Source organism: Aquila chrysaetos, chromosome Z, assembly GCF_900496995.4.
Source record: "Aquila chrysaetos chrysaetos chromosome Z, bAquChr1.4, whole genome shotgun sequence".
In the NCBI taxonomy this organism is placed as follows: Eukaryota; Metazoa; Chordata; class Aves; order Accipitriformes; family Accipitridae; genus Aquila; species Aquila chrysaetos.
Window position 1 is genome coordinate 17,023,898 of NC_044030.1, and position 21,438 is coordinate 17,045,335.

Consider the following 21,438-nt stretch of genomic DNA (forward strand, 5'->3'; position numbering starts at 1 on the left):
TATTTAACTAGTACAAGCGTCGCGACTAGCAAACCAGTTAATGCCTCTCAGCTGCTACGTAAGCTGCTAATCTGAGCAAAACAGAAAAGGACTAACCCACCCTGGCTTTTAAATGGAGACAGTGTAAGAGTCTTTCTCCTCTGACACTGACTTACACAAAATCCACGGGAATGCACACTGCCTTAAATCTGACAAATTTGGCTGAAATTGGCTAATGGGTTTAAAAGTTATTAGATTGGGAATTGAGGCTGAAAGACAGAGATTGGCAAAGAGCTCTTGTATTTGTACAAAACCAGGCTAAGAAAATACTACCTGTAATAAACTAAAGACATTTGGCACTCTGATCTTAATCTTTAATAAAAGTATACATAAGTATACTTACGTAAAGGTTTGGCTAAATACTAATTTAATACACTAAACTCAAAATGCAAAATAAAATACAATGACATTTCTGCTTCAGTAAAATTCATCCTAAATTGTAAAAATCTGTTGATCCAAACTATTAGTGACACTTTTGGCACTGAGACTTTTCTCCTTTTTTGGTATGCTCTTTCATACAGCTACATGCTCCACCAAAAGGCAAAGTAACTTTTTTTTTTAACTGTAATTTGAATCAAGACTGGATGAGACTATAGGATGGACTGCTCAAGCATGGCAGAAGGGAAAGGAGTAAGAAAGAAGTGATACAATGGCACAGTCGTATCTGTATCTTATGAACCGAGCCCTACAGCAGTGCAGAAGATAGTGCTGAAAAGCTATGGGTACCGTCCGGTTAAGACTTGCCACCAATCTGTAGAGGTAACACAGTATTGATGAAAATACATTTGAATATGCATGTCTAAAATACATACCTGGTTAGTCAAATCTGAGGACACATCAGTCTCAACAACATTTATTTAGTGTCTTACCTAGAGATCCTGAGCTGCCCTTAACAAAGGACATTTGTTATTTCTGTAATGAGACTTACCCAAATATAGGCAAGGGAGATGGTTTTGCATTGCAATTTCTTGAGCACGTAAATGTTTCTTAACAGTGATGGGATAATAGGTACCACCTTTGACAGTTGCATCATTAGCAACAATCAAGCATTCCACCCTAAAAATAAAACAAGTTTATGAGAGAGAAAAACATTTCTATTGAGTATGTTTATTAAGAACTGCAACACACCAAGGACTCTTGAAGCCCTGATGCTCAAGAAGAGCCCTCCTCATCTGCATTCCCTCAAATGCACATTTTAACAGCAGTCTCAGCACTATGATGTCCTATTTCACAGTCCCTTAACTCCCTAAAATATTGCTGTATAGCATCGTATTTGATTTCAACAGTAGTCTTGGAGGTACTGTTAGTGAGCAAAACTAATTCTTAGCCTAGAATACCGCGCTATTTTTGGAAAATTGCCTTACTGACACACTAATCTCCTTCCTTCATCGGCCACCAGAAATTCCATGTGTGTTCTGCTTTAATATGGGATATGCTAACTAAAGAAAAATAATATATAGAATGACTTCCTTTTAGCTAAGACTGAACAAATTAAGATACCAACTTTGTTGATTTTTTGGGTGTTAGAAACAAAACACTAAAAATGCTAATAGCTTAATACTGGAAACTGAACAAAATTATACCTTCTTCCTTTTCATATCATCAATAATGTAGATCACTGGTATCTCTCACCCAGATACTCGCCCAATGCCTGTGATAATGCCTCCTGCCGGTACCTCTTCATTACCATACAACTGGTAACCTGCAAACTGGGAGAACTCCAAGAACGGAGACCTGAATAATGACAATTAATATAACGCAATTTTAAAAAGGAATTGGCCATATTTGCCATTGAAGCTCACTTAAAAGGTTACATATTTAACAAAGAGATTTTTGCTTCAAAAAACAGATAAGTATTTCAACAAACACTTCTGTAAAACTCCAACTGTGTTATTTGCCAGTGTTTATGGAAACTAAAGAGAAAACAAGCCTGTTGCAGTACTTACCCACAAAAGAGAACCTGAAGTGTTTTTAGAAAAGGAAGTACCTACCCGGGATCAATAAGCCTGTCAATTCTCTCTCTAGGTAACAGCTTTCCTCTTGATGTGTGAAGCTTACGAGCTTTTTCTCCACCTCCTGTGATAGAATAGTAAATTGTTAGATTTACTATGGACACAGATAGACAAATCACCACTTATATTAAAACTTAGAATGGAAGCACTGATGAGCTTCCAGTTTTTGAAGTATGTACCTTAATAATGAATTTAATAAATAATGGTTTCCACTTCAAACAGATTTAAGGTATTGATAAAAATGCTTGCTTTTCAGAATCTATTCCATTCCCCCCTCATTTTTTATAGTTAGTCTTGAGGTAAAGATTTTAATAAACATAGCTGTCTGGAACTTTCTCCCACTGCTTGGCAATGAACAGAAGGGCTGAAAACACAAACACACAGACAAAAGCACAGCAGTAAGAACTATAAAAAATACTATACCCCAAAATTTGTTCAAAATAGCTATGCTGAGTCCAATCTTGAAGACCCAAGACAATCTGGATTCATTTCCTTAGATCACTCCAAAACAGAGTTCAGACACACAGCATTTAATATCAAGTTTATCTTTGCTTCATTTCAACCGTTTACTTGAGGTCATCCTAAATCATATCTTTTGCTCTCTAGAGCTTTGTGTCATTCAATACTTAAGATTTGTTGATACACCTCAGCCTCTTTGTAACAACAGCTTATACAATCATTGTCTCTCTATGTAGACAGATCACTGATCCACCTCATCACTCTAAAATTGTTTCCCCCATCTAAAATAAAGAAGGTACTATTTTGCTAACATTCCTCCTGAGACTTCAAGATTTCTTTGTCATCTAAGCATCACTGAGACAGACCTTGTAAGCCTACCTTTCAAGCCCTTTCTCTCACCTCCTTCCTTGATCACTATGCACATCATTTCCTACCTGTTAGGCATGCCAGAAAGCCCACAATTTATTTCTGATTCAGCCTGTTCATTAGGTCTGTATATCCATCCTAAGTGTACATCTTGTAAATTCTTTCTGTACAAGTCTCTTAAGATACAACCTCTCACATCCACCCACAGAGTTAATACTCTCATCCAAGTTCTCAACATCCCATATCATGGCAATTATAACATTTTCTCTGACCTTCATCTTGCCTTTCTCATTTACACCCAGAGTGATGCTGCAAAAATAATCTTCCATCCTGTGACTTCTGTCATCTCTGTGCACTCCCCCTCTTCATACACTAATCATAAATGCTTGCCTTCTAGGCCCTGTAGCCATTTTATTGAACATTTCTTTTCCAAGATCAAGATGTTCGCTCTACCCTATACTAGCCTCCATTCTGTGGACTGAGAAGCAGTGTCCCTGACAATGAAACAAACTTGGAAGCATTTTGTTTGAAATCCCTTTTTTAATGTCTCCTTTACAGTAATGTCTATAAAAACTTCACTGTTACTGCTGATATGCTATGATTGCTGCCAGTCACGGAGACTAGAAGTATCTCAGTTGATTCTTGTGCTTGCTATCAGAAATCCATCTGTTGTAATTTATCACAGCCTGTAAATTCTTTGGGGCAGGGACCATCTTCCTGTTGCACAACTGGGGATTACCCAGCAGAATGGGATATGGGTTCACAAAAGCCCTACCCACTGAAGTAACAGATAAAGAATGAAGCATTCACTACAAAGACCTCAAGCCAAGAGCTCACCCTCTGAAAGACAGCTCTTACAAAGAAAAAGATGTTGTACTTCTCCTTCCAAACTATTCAACCTAAGTACATAATTGTTCTCATCTACTTAAATGATAGGCAAAGCAATCTCAATCAATGTCACTCTGTGTATTAACATCCTGGTAGAGCTCCCTCACATGGGGGAAAGATGAGGGCCATGTTCTTGTCCTGTTAGCATGTAATGGGCAAGAACAGGAAAATGTGCAGCAGTGAAGTCAGTCATGATCATTAGTTCATGAGCCACGTAGGGAATTGTTGAACAGTCTCCACACGCGTAAAAGAGAGGTAGTCCATGGGTTTCAGTATCTCCTCAGGAAATCCTGGAGCTTTGTTTCACAGCAAGCAAGAAAAAACACTAAGCACAAAATCTTAACTGTGCTCCATTTCAAAGCTGTAAAAGGAACTGCATTATATAAGAAACAGCATATGAAGAGACACTGTCATGATGGATACAAGAAGGGGAGAATTAAAGCTGCACGCTCAACCTCTGGCAGCACAGTTAAGCATTTATAAACCATTTTCATTTTATCATCCCCATTAATTACAGTCAACTGTAATTAATTCGGGTAATCTCACAAGTCAAGAAGATGAAACACAGATTTCGATCTTTTATAGTATTACAGACTTGCTTTTGTTTGCCAGCACAACTACAGCTAGAGTCTTTAAAAATCCTATTTGCACATGAAGAGACTTACAGGCAACTTGAACAGAAGCACATTTGCCAAACCAATTTGTTATACAAGCAGGCAGCAGTGGATGAAGCAAGGAAGCAGGTGAAGTGGAAAATGTATCAGTAAAAGCCTTTTATTAATAATCCTATCTATGTTAAAAAATATTGCCAGCAGAAACATACAGTCCGTTATTACTAAGATCTTAATTGATTAAAAATTAACTGACTCTAAATATCCAGTTCTCACTATCTACTTGCTTACTTTTTGCCTCTCTGGCAATGAAATTAATCCTTTGTTTGACTAAATCAGCCTTGCTTTCATTTATGTCTGCTTCCAGTAATTTAGGGAATTGCTTGCATTAGGATATTGCTCTGATATTCAACTGGCAAACAAAAAAATATGTTAACACACTAGAGACTGTGGTAAACAAAGAAGTGGTAACGGTATGGACGTTTTTATTAGCTAGCCTGAGTTACTTAAAAAAAAACCCTAAATTTTGAACAAAGTTAGCTTGGATGTAAACCTTTTAAGATCTTCAGCTGACAGAACACAGTAAATGTAGATTTAAACAGATGAGCTAAAATTTCAGTATGACTACTATAATCCAGCAAATATGTTGTATCTGAGTGAACTGATTAATGAACATATAGCTATAGGGGAAAAAAAATCCAAAGAACAAAACTGGTTTTTGTACCAAATTAAACAGGTGTTCTAAAATCTAGACTATCATACTTACCTAATCTGATTTTTTCTGCTTGCTCTTGGAGTTTGGTTACCAGCGCTTTCATTCGTTCATAGTTTTCCTTAGTGAAGAAAAACCCAGCATTTTAAGTTTAACCAAGACCGACAGTATTATTTTTTAATAAACAAACACAGAAAGTACAAAATTGATTTCTCTTCCAAATTTCATTTTACCTTATTAAATACTGGCTCTGTATTGTTTTTAAAGTAATAACATTTCTACCTATGTATTGGCTTTCCTCAAGCATCCCAAAGCATTTAATAAACATGCTTCACAAAAACTCTGAGTGCGTTAGGACTGTAAAAGACTAGTTCCAAATTTAATAAACAAAAATAAAATTAGTCATTATAGAGTTAAGTGCTATTTTTCAGGTTTTGTTTATTTTTTTACGGGTTTGTTTGCTTTTTAAATCTAATTTTGTAAAAAACATCACGCGGATTCAAATTAAGTGCTGCTATGTCTCTTGTACCAAAAGATGAATGACCTAGACCAAACAGAATTTGCTAAACACTTTTTACATTCCTGTAACTCCTACAGGTAAAAGAAATCTTTTAAAAAACAAGAAGTCTGGTCTTCTTGCCAATATCCCTCTTAGAAAAACAAAGACTCTTAGTTCTGAATACGAGTGATCCAGTACTGAGCTCACCATTTCTATCAGAATTCCCCAAAACTCTTGTGTGCTCATTACAGCAGTTTTTTATCATTTCTTAAGAATTAAAAGGTCTTAGTCAAGCTTAATCTATTTTTCAGACATATTAAGAGCAATGTTACCTCTTTGAAAACTGTAACTGCAATAAAATAACATAATAACTGCTGCATAAAAAAAAAATCATACTGCCTTGTCTAATTCTCATTTAGAAGATGTTAGAGTCTACTTTGACAGAAAAAACAATCTGGTGACTCTTTATATTTGGACTTGAACACTCACAATTAAGGTTTCCCCTAGAAGCAACAAGTGTTGCAGTTAAGTTTGTTCAGCTCTGTCTTAATCACTGAAAGCCACCAAGATGTAAAGGAGAAAGAAAATAAAAACATGTACACAGGCACCTCGCATTCAAACTGTTTTAGCTGCATGGTAAGACTTTCAAAAGAACGTATTTCTCCCCCTTTGTAATTGCTACAAATAGATTAAAAATACTGTACTGAAAGGTAAAAACCTATCAGGTTAAAACAGGTCTTAACAATTTCATCAGCTTGTACACACAGTTAATATATAAGGTCAGCATTTAGAGGTCGTCCAGCAAGATCAAGGTGGCATACTGAAACACTGAGTCCAACTCTTGTGCCTCTATTGGCTCTTGGGCAGGATTCCCCATGTTCTAATGAAGTGCCATCTGCCATATGGCTCACAGCCTGCACTTGTATGAATTTTGTACCACCCAATCGCTAGTCAACACCTAACACATCTCAAGATACCAACCTCAGTTAATGAAATCTCTCTGATGTGTGGTGCCAGTCTGCAGCCTCCAGACTACTGAGGACATGGGGTCACCAGACTTCTGCATCTCCTCCCTCCCTTGTAAAGCTGTATCAGTATGTCCACCATATTATTGCCCTTCCAGTCTCTTTCTTTTCATACTTCAATCCTCGCTCTCCCTGCCCTACTCACAGTACAGCTCCAACACCTACATCTACAACGGTTTTTCTTCCTCCTAACCTGTGAAATCACACTGCAATGACCTACTGGCAGTTTTACCACCATCACAGCTTCCCCAAAACCAAGAACAAAACAAGCCATGTCTTAATTTGACTCCGATACTCCTAGGAGAGACTATGGACAGTAACTCCAGCCACACACAGTCACTGCAGCCACACACCTGCATGCAGCACCAAAGAAAACAAAACCTGCTTTTAATCCTCTCCAAAAGACTCTGTTTACAAGTTAACTTTCTTCCCCTGTGAAAAATCTATAAAACAGCCATTGTGATGCCATACTTTTAAAAATCTGCAGTTGTCACAACACCCGTTTTGTTGTATGTGTGTTTAGCTTGTCCAGCTGGCTCATTTCACAGCATTTCACATAAAATATTTTCCCCATTTCTCCTCATTCACTCAGCCTGTCTTCTCTAAATACACTCATCTTTTGCACACAGTACTGAGCTTAAAAACTCACCTTTAACATAGGAAAAAAAAAGCAGCTAAAAATGGCAGTGGAAATTAAAAGGGGCACAGCAATCACAATCATAGGCTTGTTTATTAGATTCTGAATTAACAACTCACTGTAGCTACTTTAGCTACTCTACATAAAAAATTGTAACAGGACTTTTTAGATAATCTATAAAAAATACTGTACTCAAATATCTGAGTTGCTTAAATTCACTTTGTTTCTATCATTACCTTTCATGTCTTTAAGCAGAACACATCATTATACTTTACAAAGGAAAAGTAAACATGCCTTGAAATCTTACTGTAGGTTTTGAATACACACAGAAAAGGCTCCTCTCAGAACCAAACGTACTAGTTCTACCATGTATTTATGGGCTCTTCATTAACTAATGACAAAAAGGCCAGTGAAGTGACACAAGTTCTTGCTGGAAACTGGCCCTTGCACCACTAAGTTGTATAAAATTGTGCTGTTAATATGAGGGCTTCTACAAACTTTAAAGCAAAATCAAGAGGCAAAACCTACAGACTAATCCTACAGTTATTGCACGAGTAACTGAATTACTGCTACACAAGCAAAGCAGCTGTAAGAGCTAATTCTTGGAATCTTTACACATATTTTCCTTTATTTTCCAGAATTTAGACTCACTCATTTTTGGATTACATTTTTACCTGTCTGATTTGAAAGACAGTTTACATTACGAAGGCCAGCCTGTCTAGCTGAATTCACAGCCAGAAAGGCAAACATTAGCTAAAGAAGGCGAGACCTTCATCACATATTGTTATGCCTCCTTGTGTTTGCACTGTTATTCTCTGTACTACTTTTATTTCAGATGGTTAAGTGCCTCACAGCAGGGACCTCAGCTCCTCATGTCTGTAAAGCACTACATGCATTTACAATGCTCTATAAATTATTTCTACCAAATAACACTATTAGCTAATTCACCAAGCCTTGCTTTTCTTTTGAGATCGAAAGGTAGACATACACAAATGCAAATCTAGCAAGAGCTTAGCTGAGTAAACACATTTATTAAAATATTACTCTTTGGGGTTTTTTGGTATGCAAAATATAAATATACACACATATATATACACACTCCATATACGCAAGCTTTGTGTACACTACGTACTGGAATTTCACAGAATTTTCTGTCACCTAACTTCTGTCCCAACACTTAGTTTCTGCAAAACCAAACACAGCACCAAAAGAATTATTTCAATAAGAATACATGCTGTTGCTTCACTTGCTGTTTGATACTCTACTTGGAACAAATTTGAAAACAAATGTATGCCCACCTACCAGTTTGGATCCACTCCCAAAACTGTTTTTCTCAACGTAACCGTAAACATGATTTTTATCTTGCATATGATGACATTAATAATGCCCCATTAAAAATAAAACAAGTTACACCAGATGCAAGTACTGTTCTGTTCAAAAAGACAACGAGAATTCCACCTATCCCTCCTCCTCTAAAGAGGATTCTTTCTGCCGGTATCCCATCTTCTGGAGGCACGCCCATGACTCTGTAAAACTAGCCCACCTGTCTTCAACTCAGGAACTGATTTCCAAACACAAGAAAATTTCCGACTTTCAAATCATCTGACACCACCTGCCACTGCCTACAAACTCCCTGTTGCCACTTCACTAGTACGGTATCAATCAGCTCTTCAACACCGAAAATGCAGCAAGAGTTGGCATTCTGGTTAAAAAAAAGAAAGTGTGAAAAAAAATGCCTAACGAGGCAGACGACGTTACAAACCCACGTTCTTTTTATAGGGTGCCTTTACACACAGCCTGAATGCAGTAAAATGAATTTGGCGTTTCAGAAGTATGAAAGGGTGGAGCAGCGCCGTAGAACTCGGCCCGCGTGCAGGCTGACCCGGGGCCCACGCACAGAAGCCCACGTTTACACGTACCGCTGTTCCTAAATGGCCACCCCAACACCAGCTATTAAATGGCCGCTGCCGTACTTTCACGCAGGGCCCACGCCCCCGTCCCGGTTTTGTTCTCCCGCGGACGCTCCCGGCGTACCGCGAGCGGGCCGGGCCTCACAGGCGGGGCCTGCCAGCAACCACCGGCACGTTTGTCACCACGCAGGCGTGGAAGCGGCGGCTCGGCGCTGCCCGCGGCCCGGGCCCGCTCCCAGCACGGCCGCCGGCGGGCAGGGGTGGGCAAGGCCCCGCCGCGGCCTGGCCGGGCCCCTGACTCCCACGGGTCGCCGGGGCTCGGCACCGCTGCCCGCCCGCAGCAGCCGCCGCAGGGGGAGGCGGCCCCCGCCCGCCAGAGCCTGCCCTCCGCGGCCCATCGCGGGGAGGGAGCCGGGCCCGCGCGGGCCGGCCTACCTGGTAAAGCGCGGAGCCCGCGTCGGGGCGCGAGCCCACCGCCGCCACCGCCTCGCCGCGGTAGGCGCGGGCGGGCGGGGCGGCAGCCGCGCAGCGCAGGACCCGCCGCGGGCCCGGGAGTCGCCGCGGGCCCAGCAGCATGGCGACCGAGCCGAGCCGAGCCGAGCCGGTCGTCCCAGGCCTGCCGCCGCCGCCACTCCCCCCGCCGTAGCCAATGGGCAGAGCGGGGCCCCGGGCGGCGGGGCCGGGCCGAGCCGAGCCGGGCCGAGCCGCCGCGTCCTTGCCCGCGCCCAGCGGCGCCCGTGAGGGGGTCGGTGCGGCGCCCCCGGCCTAGCGCCGGCCCCCGCCCGCTCCGTCCCGCCGCCCGAGGGGTGGCTGTTACTTTTAGAATTAAAGGTCGTAAAACGGCAAAAGCCTTTCCCCTTACAGGTCGGCGTCAGTACACCGCAGCTGCGTGCTCCATCCCATCCCCCTGGCCCGAGGTGCAAGATCACGCTGAAGAATGCCCTTTGAAAGAATCTGGATCGTACGCTTCACTTTTCAGACAGGATTACGTACTTGTGCAACCCAGAAAAGCCCTTGCCCTTCTTACAGGCGTGTGGGGGGGGGGTGTCTTTAACTGCAGAAATGCTGACATGCTACAGTAATAGTGGCAGATTTTTAAAAAATCCTAGCCTCTCTGCTCAAGTTGCTTCCACCTTTGAAAGCTTTGCTGTTTCCCAGCATTCCAATTTTATTTTGTTCTTAAGCAAGGCTGTAGAATTTACAGAGAGAGAATATTGGGAAGTCAGATACCAGGTAAATTAAGCTCTAAACCAGAAACAAAACCACATCACCACCACCGACGCTCATGTTAAAGTGTATTCAGTCTGTTATCACCATACAAGTAGGCCTGTATGCTGTATGCATCCCAGGGCTGCAGGTAGAACTTTAGCCATTAATTTAGCCCATGCTTTTGTTAACTTACTATACCTATGAGCATTTAAAAACTGCAACTGATATTCTAAGAAATGGAAACATGGGTGATATAAAATAATTTATTCACATAATTTACATACAGAATATGACTACTTTTCTTTGAAACAGCTTATATGTGATGATACAGGGTGTCAAAGAACTCTAAGCAAAGCAGTCTTAACGCCACATCTTTGTAAAGTAATAGGCATTGAGATTTCACCAATCTTTTCTTACATCCTTCACCATTATAAAACTTTCATAAAACACCACAAAGTTGTCTTATCTCTATTCAAATTAAATTTGTCCTTTAAAAAAAAAAAAATCCTCTAACAAAGTGCATGTGATTTACTGCAGGGAAAAAAATGTGTAGCCCCAATTAAGGTAGATAAGGCACCTTAAATCTTAGTAATGAAATAGTTGGGGTTTTTTTTTCCATGTAATATGAATGAAGCTAAAATGTACACAACTAAACATAGAATGGTTATCAGCTCAGAAAGTACTGAGGGCAATTATTTTATAGCCACTCCCCACAAATCTATTTTTAGGCTCTGTCAGTGCAAGTGATTTAAACATGCCACATGTATCAGGATCTAAACACTTGCATACATAAAATAATATCTACAAGATATATAATACATAGCATTTCATGTATAGATTAATCTATTTCATAATGTTTACAGTAAGACAATATTTAGATAAACATTTCAAGTTAAATGGATTAGGCAAAGCACAAGATACTGTATGAACAGAAACTTGCTGGTGGTGTTCCTTGGGGTTTTGGTGGGGGGGGCAGGAAGGTGACAGTATGCTTTCAAGTAAGTTACTTTACACTAGGACTGTTAAGTCCCTTTTCCATCACCTCAAGAAGATACTGCTGCTAGCAACATTTGATTGACAGAGGCCTGGTAATGTAGCGGTTTGCAGTAACAGTAGCTTTTCTGTGTATCTTTCCTTATTGACAGAATGTTAAAGGCTCCTTCAGAAGCCTTGCCAATAACTTCTGAAAAGGCAAACATTCTCAAACTTCATCAAGTATTTAAAAATTAACTACTTATATGAAAATATTTACCAGTAAATGATTATCCAGCCCAAAGCTGAAGATAGGTTTCTTGAGAGCATAACAATACCATTTAAACATCAGTTTCACGTTCATAATAAATCCTTTGTTTTGCAAAAGTACCTGCTGGTATTAAGTAACAGGAGAAAAATTTAGACTACTTAAATCTACACACTCATTTTTGTGTAAGAAGGAGTTACAGAATAAATATTGAATCTTCCAGTGACCACCTGACTTTGAGACTGCATGAACCTAATGACATCATCAAGACAATCTTCTTGATGAGGCAAGTAAAAAATCAGAATAAAATCTAAAGCTACACCAGCACTTTATAGCAAGTTACAGAACAAGTAGACATGCAACATGAGGAAAACCATTCAAATTCAACTGCTTCAAAGGAGCAAAGGCTCAAAGCAACCACATGGTATAGTCATGGTTTAACTCCAGTCTTTGTGCTACTTTGCACAAGGGAAACCAAGGAAGTTAGCAGATCTACAAACACCTACACTTAAAACCAAGGAAAAGAAATGATATCTATCCCCTTGCTTTCAAATTTAGAAGGAAATTAGCATTTATACTAGGAAATATTAGCCTTTTCCTCCCACTCAAATAGGACAGTCGCAAAGGTTAACATTGTGTAGTTGTGTAGCATCTTTTAGTAAATTGTGTTTTTCCAGTTGTTCTCAATACATTTTTAGGGAACTAAACCCATTTGGCTTTTCAGGTTAGGATCTTTTAATTTATGTAATTAAAAACTCTTACAAAAATACATAATTTGGAGATGCTAATAAAAATACCTGCAGTGCTGAACATATCTATATATTTACTACACTACTTCCAGTATTTGCATCCTTATCTACAGAGATTACACTATACATAAAAGGTTCATTCTTCCTTCTAACATACTAACATAACATACTTCACAAAAAGAAGTAAAGAACTTGTATAGCCAGTACCACAAGCATTAAAATTCAAAGGGACACTTGTCACAAGATTAAGCATTTTTTCATTGCACTTCTCTGGAAGATAGTCATGCACCCATTATCAGCATCTAAACAAGTGAAACTGTAAGCCAGCAGCCACGGGTCTGGTCCAATGACATCAATGTAGTGGTTTAGATTATGTCAACATTTTAAAAGTATCCAGGTCACTTCAGAAGGAATCAGTTTCATCTTTATGGAATTTACTAACAACAGCTTGGCTGACAGTGTGTGGCATAATGAATATCAGAACAAATCAGAACTTCTTAAAAATACTCTTTTCTTGTTGCATTATACTCTCAGATCCCAGGTTTTTATAAAGCCAATTTGCTATTCTGAATCATCCACTTCCATAAAGATGTCACTGAAAAAATACTCAGAGATTCTGGTTGGCTCTTCTTCCTTCTCTTGATCTTTAGCACAAAGGGGTGGCTTCTCAGATGGCTTGTTACTTGGAACCTAATAGAAAAAGAAAAGGCTGCTCTTAACAGTCTTAATCTGTTTGTGTGTGTAAGAGTGTGTGTGTATATGTATGTGTATGTGTGTGTATATATATATATATATATATGCACTTGAGCTTCCAATTTAGATAGGAAGTTAAGCCAAAAAATTCAGAGTTTACTGAAAATGCAAAACAAGTAAATGTATATGCAGAGAAGAAACAACTTAGTTCCCTTTTAAGTTTCCTAGACATGCACAAGTCAGGATTTATTCACTGGAGCAGATACCTCTCTCAAAACATGAACACTACATGCCTACCTACCCACTCCTGAAACAACTAATTCACTGTTCTTCACATCCCAAAAATGGAAGGGCATTCAAAAGTAAACACATACCACATACCGTAACTGCAACAAACACATACCACATACCGTAACTGCAGCATCAGCAGCTACATTCTTATCCTCCACAGATGATGATGTGCTTGTAGAGGGAAGGAAACAAGATTCCCTGTCATCCTTAGAGGATGGAGTGGGTTTTTTTAGACTTAGCCTTGGAGTCACAATCCGAGGTTTATGGATCTTCCCTCTATTCCCTTTGGCATCTTCTGCAGATTCAGAACTACTTTTTTTGCAAATTAAAGATAAAAATCCCAATGGTTTTCGTCCACCCCTGTTGAAAAAAAATACAGTCAGGATGTCATAGGATTGCTCCGTAAAAGAAAGATGTAAGTAATACTACAGGAGCCCAATTCATTACACAGGAAACAAACACACACCTCTGAGATCTATGAAAATGCTAAGAAAAACCAAAAGGTCATTCTGAGAAAGGCTCTTGTATTACTGAATATTCTGGTACAACACTTTCTCAAAGAGTTACAGAGACTTGACAATCTGCAACCCTGAGAACAGAAAGCTAATATTTCCTACCAAACCAGAGCCTGTAACAAGCTACCAGATCTTCAGAAAGAGATTCCAAGAGGAATGGGGACATACTCCTAAAGGACCAAACTAAAAAAAGCATCCTTCATGTAATCAATGGAAAAAGAAACTTGATTCCCAAGGATGGGGCCACAGCAGACTGCCTTAAACACCAGAAAGAAGACTATATGCTGCAGGGTTTCAGCCTATTAACAGCATCATACTGTATTGGCTTTGTGTGGCAAGGTTTTGGTAGCGGGGGCGGGGGGGGGGGGGTGTTACAGGGGTGGCTTCTGTAAGAAGTTGCTGGAAGCTTCCCTTGTGTTCGAGAGAGAGTCAATACCAGCCAGCTCTAAGACGGACCCGCCGCTGGCCAAGGCCGAGCCAATCAGCGATAGTGGTAACGCCTCTGGGATAACATTTTTAAGAAGGAAAAAGTTGGGACAGGCAGTAAAACGGCAGCCAGAGAGAGGAGTGAGAACATGTAAGAGAAACATCCCTGCAGACCCCCAGGTCAGTGAAGAAGGAGGGGGAGGAGGTGCTCCAGGTGCCGGAGCAGAGATTCCCCTGCAGCCTGTGGGGAAGACCATGGTGAGGCAGGCTGTGCCCCTGCAGTCCATGGAGGTCCACGGTGGAGCAGATATCCACCTGCAGCCCGTGGAGGACCCCACGCCGGAGCAGGTGGGTGCCTGAAGGAGGCTGTGACCCCGTGGGAAGCCCGCGCTGGAGCAGGCTCCTGGCAGGACCTGCGGATCTGTGGAGAGAGGAGCCCATGGAGCAGGTTTTCTGGCAGGACTTGTGACCCCGTGGGGGACCCACGCTGGAGCAGTGTGCTCCTGAAGAACTGCACACCGTGGAAAGGACCCATGCTGGAGCAGTTTGTGAAGAACTGCAGCCCGTGGGAAGGACCCACGTTGAAGAAGTTCGTGGAGGACTGCAGCCCGTGGGTGGGACCCCACGCTGGAGCAGGGGAAGAGTGTGATGAGTCCTCCCCCTGAGGAGGATGAAGCGGCAGAAAATAACGTGTGATGAACTGACCGTAAACCCCATTCCCCGTCCCCCTGTGCCGCTGGGGGGGTTGGTAGAGAAGCCGGGAGTGAAGTTGTGCCCGGGAAGAAGGGAGGGGTGGAGGGAAGGTGTTCTGAGATTTGGTTTTATTTCTCATTACCCTGCTCTGGTTGATTTGGAATAAAGTGAGTTAATTTTCCCCAAGTTGAGTCTGTTTTGCCCGTGATGGTAATTGGTGAGTGATCTCTCTCCTGTCCTTATCTCGACCCACAAGCTCTTTGTTATATTTTCTCTCCCCTGTCCAGTTGAGGAGGGGGAGTGATAGAATGGCTTTGGTGGGCACCTGGCAACCAGCCAGGGTCAACCCATCACACATACCTAGTACCAGTGAACTTAAGGAAGTCAGAGTAACAACAGAAGTACACAGAGTGCCAACTTCTTGTGTTGTTAAGAGTTTACAACTTAGAAAGTAAATTTTAAGGCAAGGATTCTGATGTTAATGCGTCATCAACCCAATTCCTGTGGATGTCCCAGGTACAAATAACCAGTTTCGGTACTCACACAAGCATAATGAAAGAGTAAATGACATGTTATGGGTTTGTGTGGCACAGGTTTTTTTGGTAGCGGGGCAGGAGCCACAGGGGTGGCTCCTGTGAGAAGCTGCCAGAAGCTTCCCCAGCTCCAAGTTGGATCAGCCTCTGGCACAGGCCAGCCCAATCAGTGATGGTGGTAGCACCTCTGGGAGAACAGATTTAAGAAGGGGAACCTGCAGTAAGTAGGGGGATTGGAACATGAGAGAAACCCCTATGAAGATACCAAGGTCAGTGCAGAAGGAGCGGGAGGAGGTGCGCCGGAGGAGGGGATGCCCCTGCAGCCCGTGGCCAGATGGCAGGCTGTCCCCCCCCAGCCCATGGAGGGGAGCGGGGGAGCAGATGCCCGTGAAGATGGCCGTGACTCCATGGGAAAGCCCGCGCTGGAGCAGTCTGTGACTGAAGATCGGCCCGCAGAAAGGACCCACATCAGGGAAGTTCGGGAAGAACTGAAGCCCACGGAAAGGACCCACGCAAGGGAAGTCTGTGAGGAACTGCAGCCCGCGGAGAGGACTCACGTTGGAGAAGCTCGTGAAGGACTGTCTCCCATGGGAGGGACCCCATGGCGGAGCAGAGTCCGAGTGAGGAGTCCTCCCCCCGAGGAGGAAGGAGCGGCAGAGACAAGGTGTGGGGAGCTGACCCCAACCCCATCCCCTGTTCCCCTGCGCTGCTGGGGGGAGGAGGGAGAGAGAACCGGGAGTGGGGTTGAGCCGGGAAGGAGGGAGGGGTGGGGGGAAGGTGTTCTAAGGTTGGGTTTTACTTCCTAATATCCTTGTTTTGATTTGATTGGTAGCAAATTAAATTGATTTTGTTTCTTCCCCAAGTTGAGCGTGTCTTTTGCCCGTGACCATAAGTGGTGAGTGATCCCTCCCAGTCCTTATCTTGACCCACGAGCCTGCCTTTATATTTTCTCCTCATCCCACCGGGGCCAGGGGGGGAGGAGTGAGCAAGCAGCTGTGTGGTGCCGGCTGGGCTGAAACCATGACAGACAGGATCAGAAGAGACCAGTGAAGCACCACAACCAAAACCAGTAAGCACAAGAGCAATAGACAGAAGGAACTCAAACACTTAAACAAACGTTATAGAAAGGTATATTAAAAAATCCACAGTCAGATGGATAGATAAGAGGAATATCCTCTCAGCTGTCAAGATTGAAACTCCTTTGGGGAAATGAGACATCTTAAGTTAGTCCTAAAAATCCAGTGTGCTGAGTACTATACCAGTAACAAATCTTATTGGCAGAAGGACAAAAATCAAAACTAGTGGGTTGGTGCCAATGTCACAACATTAGACTGAGCTAAGGAAAACAACAATTATCCTAAATCTGTATCATAGCCAAAGGATGTCTGCCTCACAAGAGGCATCTGTCAGTGACTAAATAGACATACCATACATCAGTAGTGTCCCTTGGTCAATTTGCTCATTTAATGAATAAAATAATTCATATTTCAAAGCAGACAGTTTGATCCTTTCTGTTTGCTGAAGGGGATAGATACTATAACTCTTAGCCATGTAGGTCACAAACAATGGTACTGCCCTTCTTGTCATACTAAGTGGAAAAAGGATATAAAAACCTCAGTGTCCTGGTTTTAGCTGGGATAGTTAATTTTCTTCTCAGCAGCTGGTACAGTGTGTTTTGGATTTAGTGTGAGGATAATGTTGATAACACACTGATGTTTTAGTTGTTGCTAAGTTGCACTGATCCTAAATTGAGTTTTTTTCAGTTTCCCATGTTCTGCCGGCAAGCAGGTGGGCAAGAAGCTGGGAGGGAGCATAACCAGGATGGCTGACCCAAACTAGCCAAAGGGATACTCCATACCATAGAATGCCATGCTCAGTTGCAAGGGGAGCTGGCTGGGAGGGGCAGGTTGCTGCTTGGGCATCGGTCAGCAGGTGGTGAGCAATTGCATTGTGCATCACTTGTATTTTCTTGCATTTTATTTCTCTCTTTTTTTGTTATATTCCTTTTCATTACTACTATTATTATTATTGTTATTAATACTATTATATTTTATTTTACTTTAGTTAAACTGTTCTTATCTCAACCCATGAGGTTTTACTACTTTTTTTTTTTCATTCTCCTCCCCATCAGACTGGGAGTGGGGAGGAGTGAATGAGTGGCTGCATGGTGTTTAGTTGCTGGCTTGGGTTAAACCACAACAGGAAACAAGGTCTTTTTTACAGAAGAGGCTGTAAATTGCATAATATTGCATAAATACCTGAGTAATGGAGTTTTTGAAGATGATGATGCTAGGCTTCCAGTATGTTCCAACTGTCCAGATTCATGGACATCCCCCTGCTTTCCTTGTCCACTTATTTCTGCTTTTCTGCTAGAGGTTAATCTAGACATCACCTCCTCTTCCTGTTTGGATGCTGAATTCTCAAGTGGTGCTTTCCCTAAGTTCTCCAAAGTCTGAAGTTGGCTTCTCTCAGCCAGTGGTGACATAGACTCAGGCACCAACACAGAGTTAACTTCTTTTTCCTTTGCTGAAACCTGTGTTTTTTGAAAAGGATTCCCTGTAAAAGGAGTTGAAAGACATTCAAGGACTTCAGTTACTTAACTTCAGTGATAACACAACAGCCCAAAAGATGTGTGTGATATCAAGATGGCTTGTACCATTAGAAGAGAAGGGCTGAATTTTTGTTCAGCTTTTTTGACATTTGTTTTTGAAGTCACCACTAAGAATTAAAAGTTCATGGTCTACAAGTCACAGACTAGAAGTGTGGTTTTACAGCACACCCCCCCCCTCCTTTACAGCACACCATAGGACTCAGTCAAGTCTTCTAGCTGTTTAAGCTTCTACAATTTCCCTTTGAAGTCTTTTTCAGGGGCAAAAAGTAGTTCTCCAAACCCTTCACAGGCTCAGATCACTGAGGATTGCGTTGTCAGCAATTCTGCTTTCTTTCTGATTCTTCAGAGGCAGATTTCAAACACTTCAAAGCTTTCAATTACATTGTGCATATATTTTTTAAAGAGACAAATACAAAGTAAAATAAAATAAATTATTTTGGCATAGTATGGTTAAAGTACCAGTTAATACCTTTGGTTATTAGCATCTCCAACAGATGGACATACTTGCTTAAGAGAAGGTATCACGTTTAGTCAAAAAAACTTTCCAATTTCACAAATAGACAAGTTACAGCAATGTTTCTAGAATCATTATTAAATTAATAGCCATTTATGTAATCCAACACATCTAGTTTATAGCAGAAAACATGGAATGGTGGTATTAGGGTATTACTTGGAAAATTTGTTTCTTCCTTTATGTTAGATAGCCTCAGACAGGACTGTTTAGCACAATGACAACCAGTATTCAACTGTGATGTATTAAGCATTTACATTCATTATACTTTGTTTTAGGAGTTTAAGTTTACCTACCAGAAGCTATCATTGGAGCATTTGTGGATTTAATTGAATAACCCTGTATTTAAAAAGAAAAAAAGAAGTTATTTCTCTATTTCTCTCGATATAGAAAAGACAATGAAAGTTGGTAAAGTCATATCACACGTATACAGTTCTAAGAACAGGAGTGATACAGAAGACTACATCTTCAGTACAGTATCATTCATCATTTAACTCATTTCCTGAGCAGGCTTTTCAAGGAGTTCTTATGACAAATGACTCAAGACAAGGATGTCAAGATGAGAGATCAAAGAAGGAAGAGGATTGTTATCCAGTCCTTCCTAGAAAAGCTCTCTGAATCAGGTGGGGAATTATCACCCATTCCCTCACACAGATACACTACACAGTCTTAGCCTACTCACAAAAAATCAATGGTAGTCACTGCAACAAGCTTGGTCATATTCTAAAAGCACAGAGTGAAACTGGAAATATGCTGGCCCATTTTTATTTGCAGCTTGTTCTTTTAAACTAATACCCACTATGTTAAAAAATGGTAGGTACATATCTAACAACTTCATGTAACAGACACCATGAGGAATCCTAACATTGTCCAGTGAACCTAGACAGTCTGCCAGTCATCCAATATACACCCAGACTTTCCTCTCCTGCAATGTCATTGTCAGAAAGGCTGTGGGGTGAATGAACCAGGTAAGACATATACCAGTCTGCCTACTAGGAAGCCTAATAAAAAACCCTGAGTCTACAGATTCTCCAAAGAATTAGTACTAAATCAACAGCCCACAAACTGTTGTAGAGTTCAAAATAAAAAACAATCTGTGGGTGTTGATTTTCCTTTTAAATCGTACAGGCAGTACATTTTTAAGCAAGTGATACCGTTAAACAATAAACATAATTAAAATGCTCTATTACGTGTTATGCATCTATACTATGCATAAATACTCACTTACCAAATTATCTTCTCACCTTGTAAGTGGTTTCCAAGTTACGTTCCACAGCAACAGTAGACAGAGTTTTCTTGGCAGGAGGAAAATCATTCACTTCAAGTTCAGCAGCTGACCTTTTTTGAGTTGTCTGCGAATTTGGAACAGGCTCTACTGATGCACTCTCTAGTTGTTTTGTTTCTATATTGCTCTTCAAAGGTGCAGCAAATTCATCAGCTGCAGTTGTCAAGGATCCAGTGCTGTTTATATATAAAGCCATTATTGTGACTGTACAATAAGCCAAAATTTACTTTGTATAACATTTCTGTACGGAAATTACACATGAATCCATGGTGATACTCTTTCTTGCTTAATGTCAATATTAGCTTCAAATGTACTATTTACTACTGAGAAACATTTTGCTGCGCTATCTTGAATTACAGAACTGAGTTTTTCTGTCATAATTGAATCTAGTTAATTTAGAAGCTGTTCTATTTGAACTCCACTTGATATTTTCATAAAATGTAAAAATATGACAACTGATTAACTGCCCTAGAAAATCCTAAAATACATTATTATTTATATGCACAGTTGAATCTTCATCCCCATGCCCCCAAACCCTTCCACTCCCCCCTCCCCCCAGTATGATCTCAAAAGACAGCAAGACATCTAGGGAAGCATCAGAGACTAGGGAAATAGGGTAAAGCAGTATGGGAACAGTGAGACAGAAGATGCACCCTAATTCTGCCTATCAGCAATTCTGTCCATCATTAGTTCCACAGGAGTTAGAATTCTTACATTGTGTAGCCAAAATTCATTGTGTAGCCAAAATTCACTCAAAGACCTATCCTTTCAATAACTAAGGGAATGCCATGAACATCTGATGTCATAGGGCAAGGTCCTCCACAATGATGTGGAATTGCATCATGCTGCTAGTTATGATCTGAGGACTTACATTAATATAGTAATAGTATTTTTTGCAACTTTGCAACACTTCCTATTCTTCAAAATGTCTTTTTCCTTTGATGTTGGGTTTTTTCCTCCCAAACTGACCAAGAGATTTAGTTCAACTGTAATGTTGAAATAACAATTTTGTTACATTGCATTGAAGAGTACTCCTAAAAGAAACTCAAACCCTTTGTATCACAGTACTGCAAACCAGCTATTATTCTGTTGAGTAATTAATTTGTTTCAGTTTTCAGCTCTTCTGCCTTTTGAACATGGCACAAACTCAAGAGAATGATATCTGAATTTATGTCCAATGATTATCATGTTCTCCAGAAGGCCATGGACACTAAAAATTTGGAGAGCAATTAGTTTGCAGAGCTACTTTACAAAACTGTTAAACTAATGTAAAAATGCAAACATGCTTAGATTTTTCATTTTAATTACTCTTCATAATGTTAAAATGCAAACATGCTTAGATTTTTCATTTCAATTACTTTTCATTCTAAGTATCCATGGCAGAATAGACTAAGGCTGGACAAATGACCTCTACTAAAAATGAAGACTTGCTCTAGAGGATAAATCACAATTAAGGTTGACACCAAAATCCCAGCTAACTAGAACACTAATTGTAAACCACTGATGAGATCTTTCTCAAATCTG

General features: G+C 40.8%; 2 protein-coding genes and 1 long non-coding RNA gene across 13 annotated transcripts in view; 1 reads left to right on the forward strand and 2 right to left on the reverse strand.

Annotated features, from left to right (window-relative positions):
• The window catches only part of MCCC2 (methylcrotonyl-CoA carboxylase subunit 2), a 40,433-nt gene extending 30,666 nt beyond the window's left edge, over positions 1 to 9,767 (reverse strand). Inside the window, exons 1-5 of one of the 3 annotated variants that reach the window (XM_030005036.2) lie at positions 8,381 to 8,823; positions 5,142 to 5,208; positions 2,031 to 2,115; positions 1,672 to 1,773; positions 968 to 1,095 (exon numbers count right to left, since the gene is read on the reverse strand). In XM_030005036.2, the coding sequence (XP_029860896.1) occupies positions 968 to 1,095; positions 1,672 to 1,773; positions 2,031 to 2,115; positions 5,142 to 5,193 (367 nt within the window). In that variant the 5' untranslated portion in view covers positions 5,194 to 5,208; positions 8,381 to 8,823. Of the gene's footprint in view, positions 1 to 967; positions 1,096 to 1,671; positions 1,774 to 2,030; positions 2,116 to 5,141; positions 5,209 to 6,567; positions 7,438 to 8,380; positions 8,824 to 9,593 lie in introns of those variants that run through there. The other 2 variants (XM_041120738.1, XM_030005037.2) reach the window with 2 other exon arrangements.
• LOC121232662 lies at positions 9,466 to 10,346 on the forward strand. Its single transcript, XR_005931539.1, has 2 exons — positions 9,466 to 9,596; positions 10,023 to 10,346. It is a non-coding gene; the product is annotated as an uncharacterized LOC121232662 (long non-coding RNA).
• Positions 10,347 to 10,616: 270 nt separating this feature from the next.
• Positions 10,617 to 21,438, reverse strand: part of BDP1 (B double prime 1, subunit of RNA polymerase III transcription initiation factor IIIB) — a 58,660-nt gene continuing 47,838 nt past the window's right edge. For 8 of the 9 annotated variants that reach the window (XM_030005028.2, XM_030005031.2, XM_030005029.2 and 5 more), the window contains 5 exons: positions 19,874 to 20,090; positions 18,926 to 18,968; positions 17,766 to 18,063; positions 13,460 to 13,700; positions 10,617 to 13,046 (listed from right to left, as the gene is read on the reverse strand). In XM_030005028.2, the coding sequence (XP_029860888.1) occupies positions 12,918 to 13,046; positions 13,460 to 13,700; positions 17,766 to 18,063; positions 18,926 to 18,968; positions 19,874 to 20,090 (928 nt within the window). In that variant the 3' untranslated portion in view covers positions 10,617 to 12,917. Of the gene's footprint in view, positions 13,047 to 13,452; positions 13,701 to 17,765; positions 18,064 to 18,925; positions 18,969 to 19,873; positions 20,091 to 21,438 lie in introns of all 9 variants that reach the window. The other variant, XM_030005034.2, reaches the window with a different exon arrangement.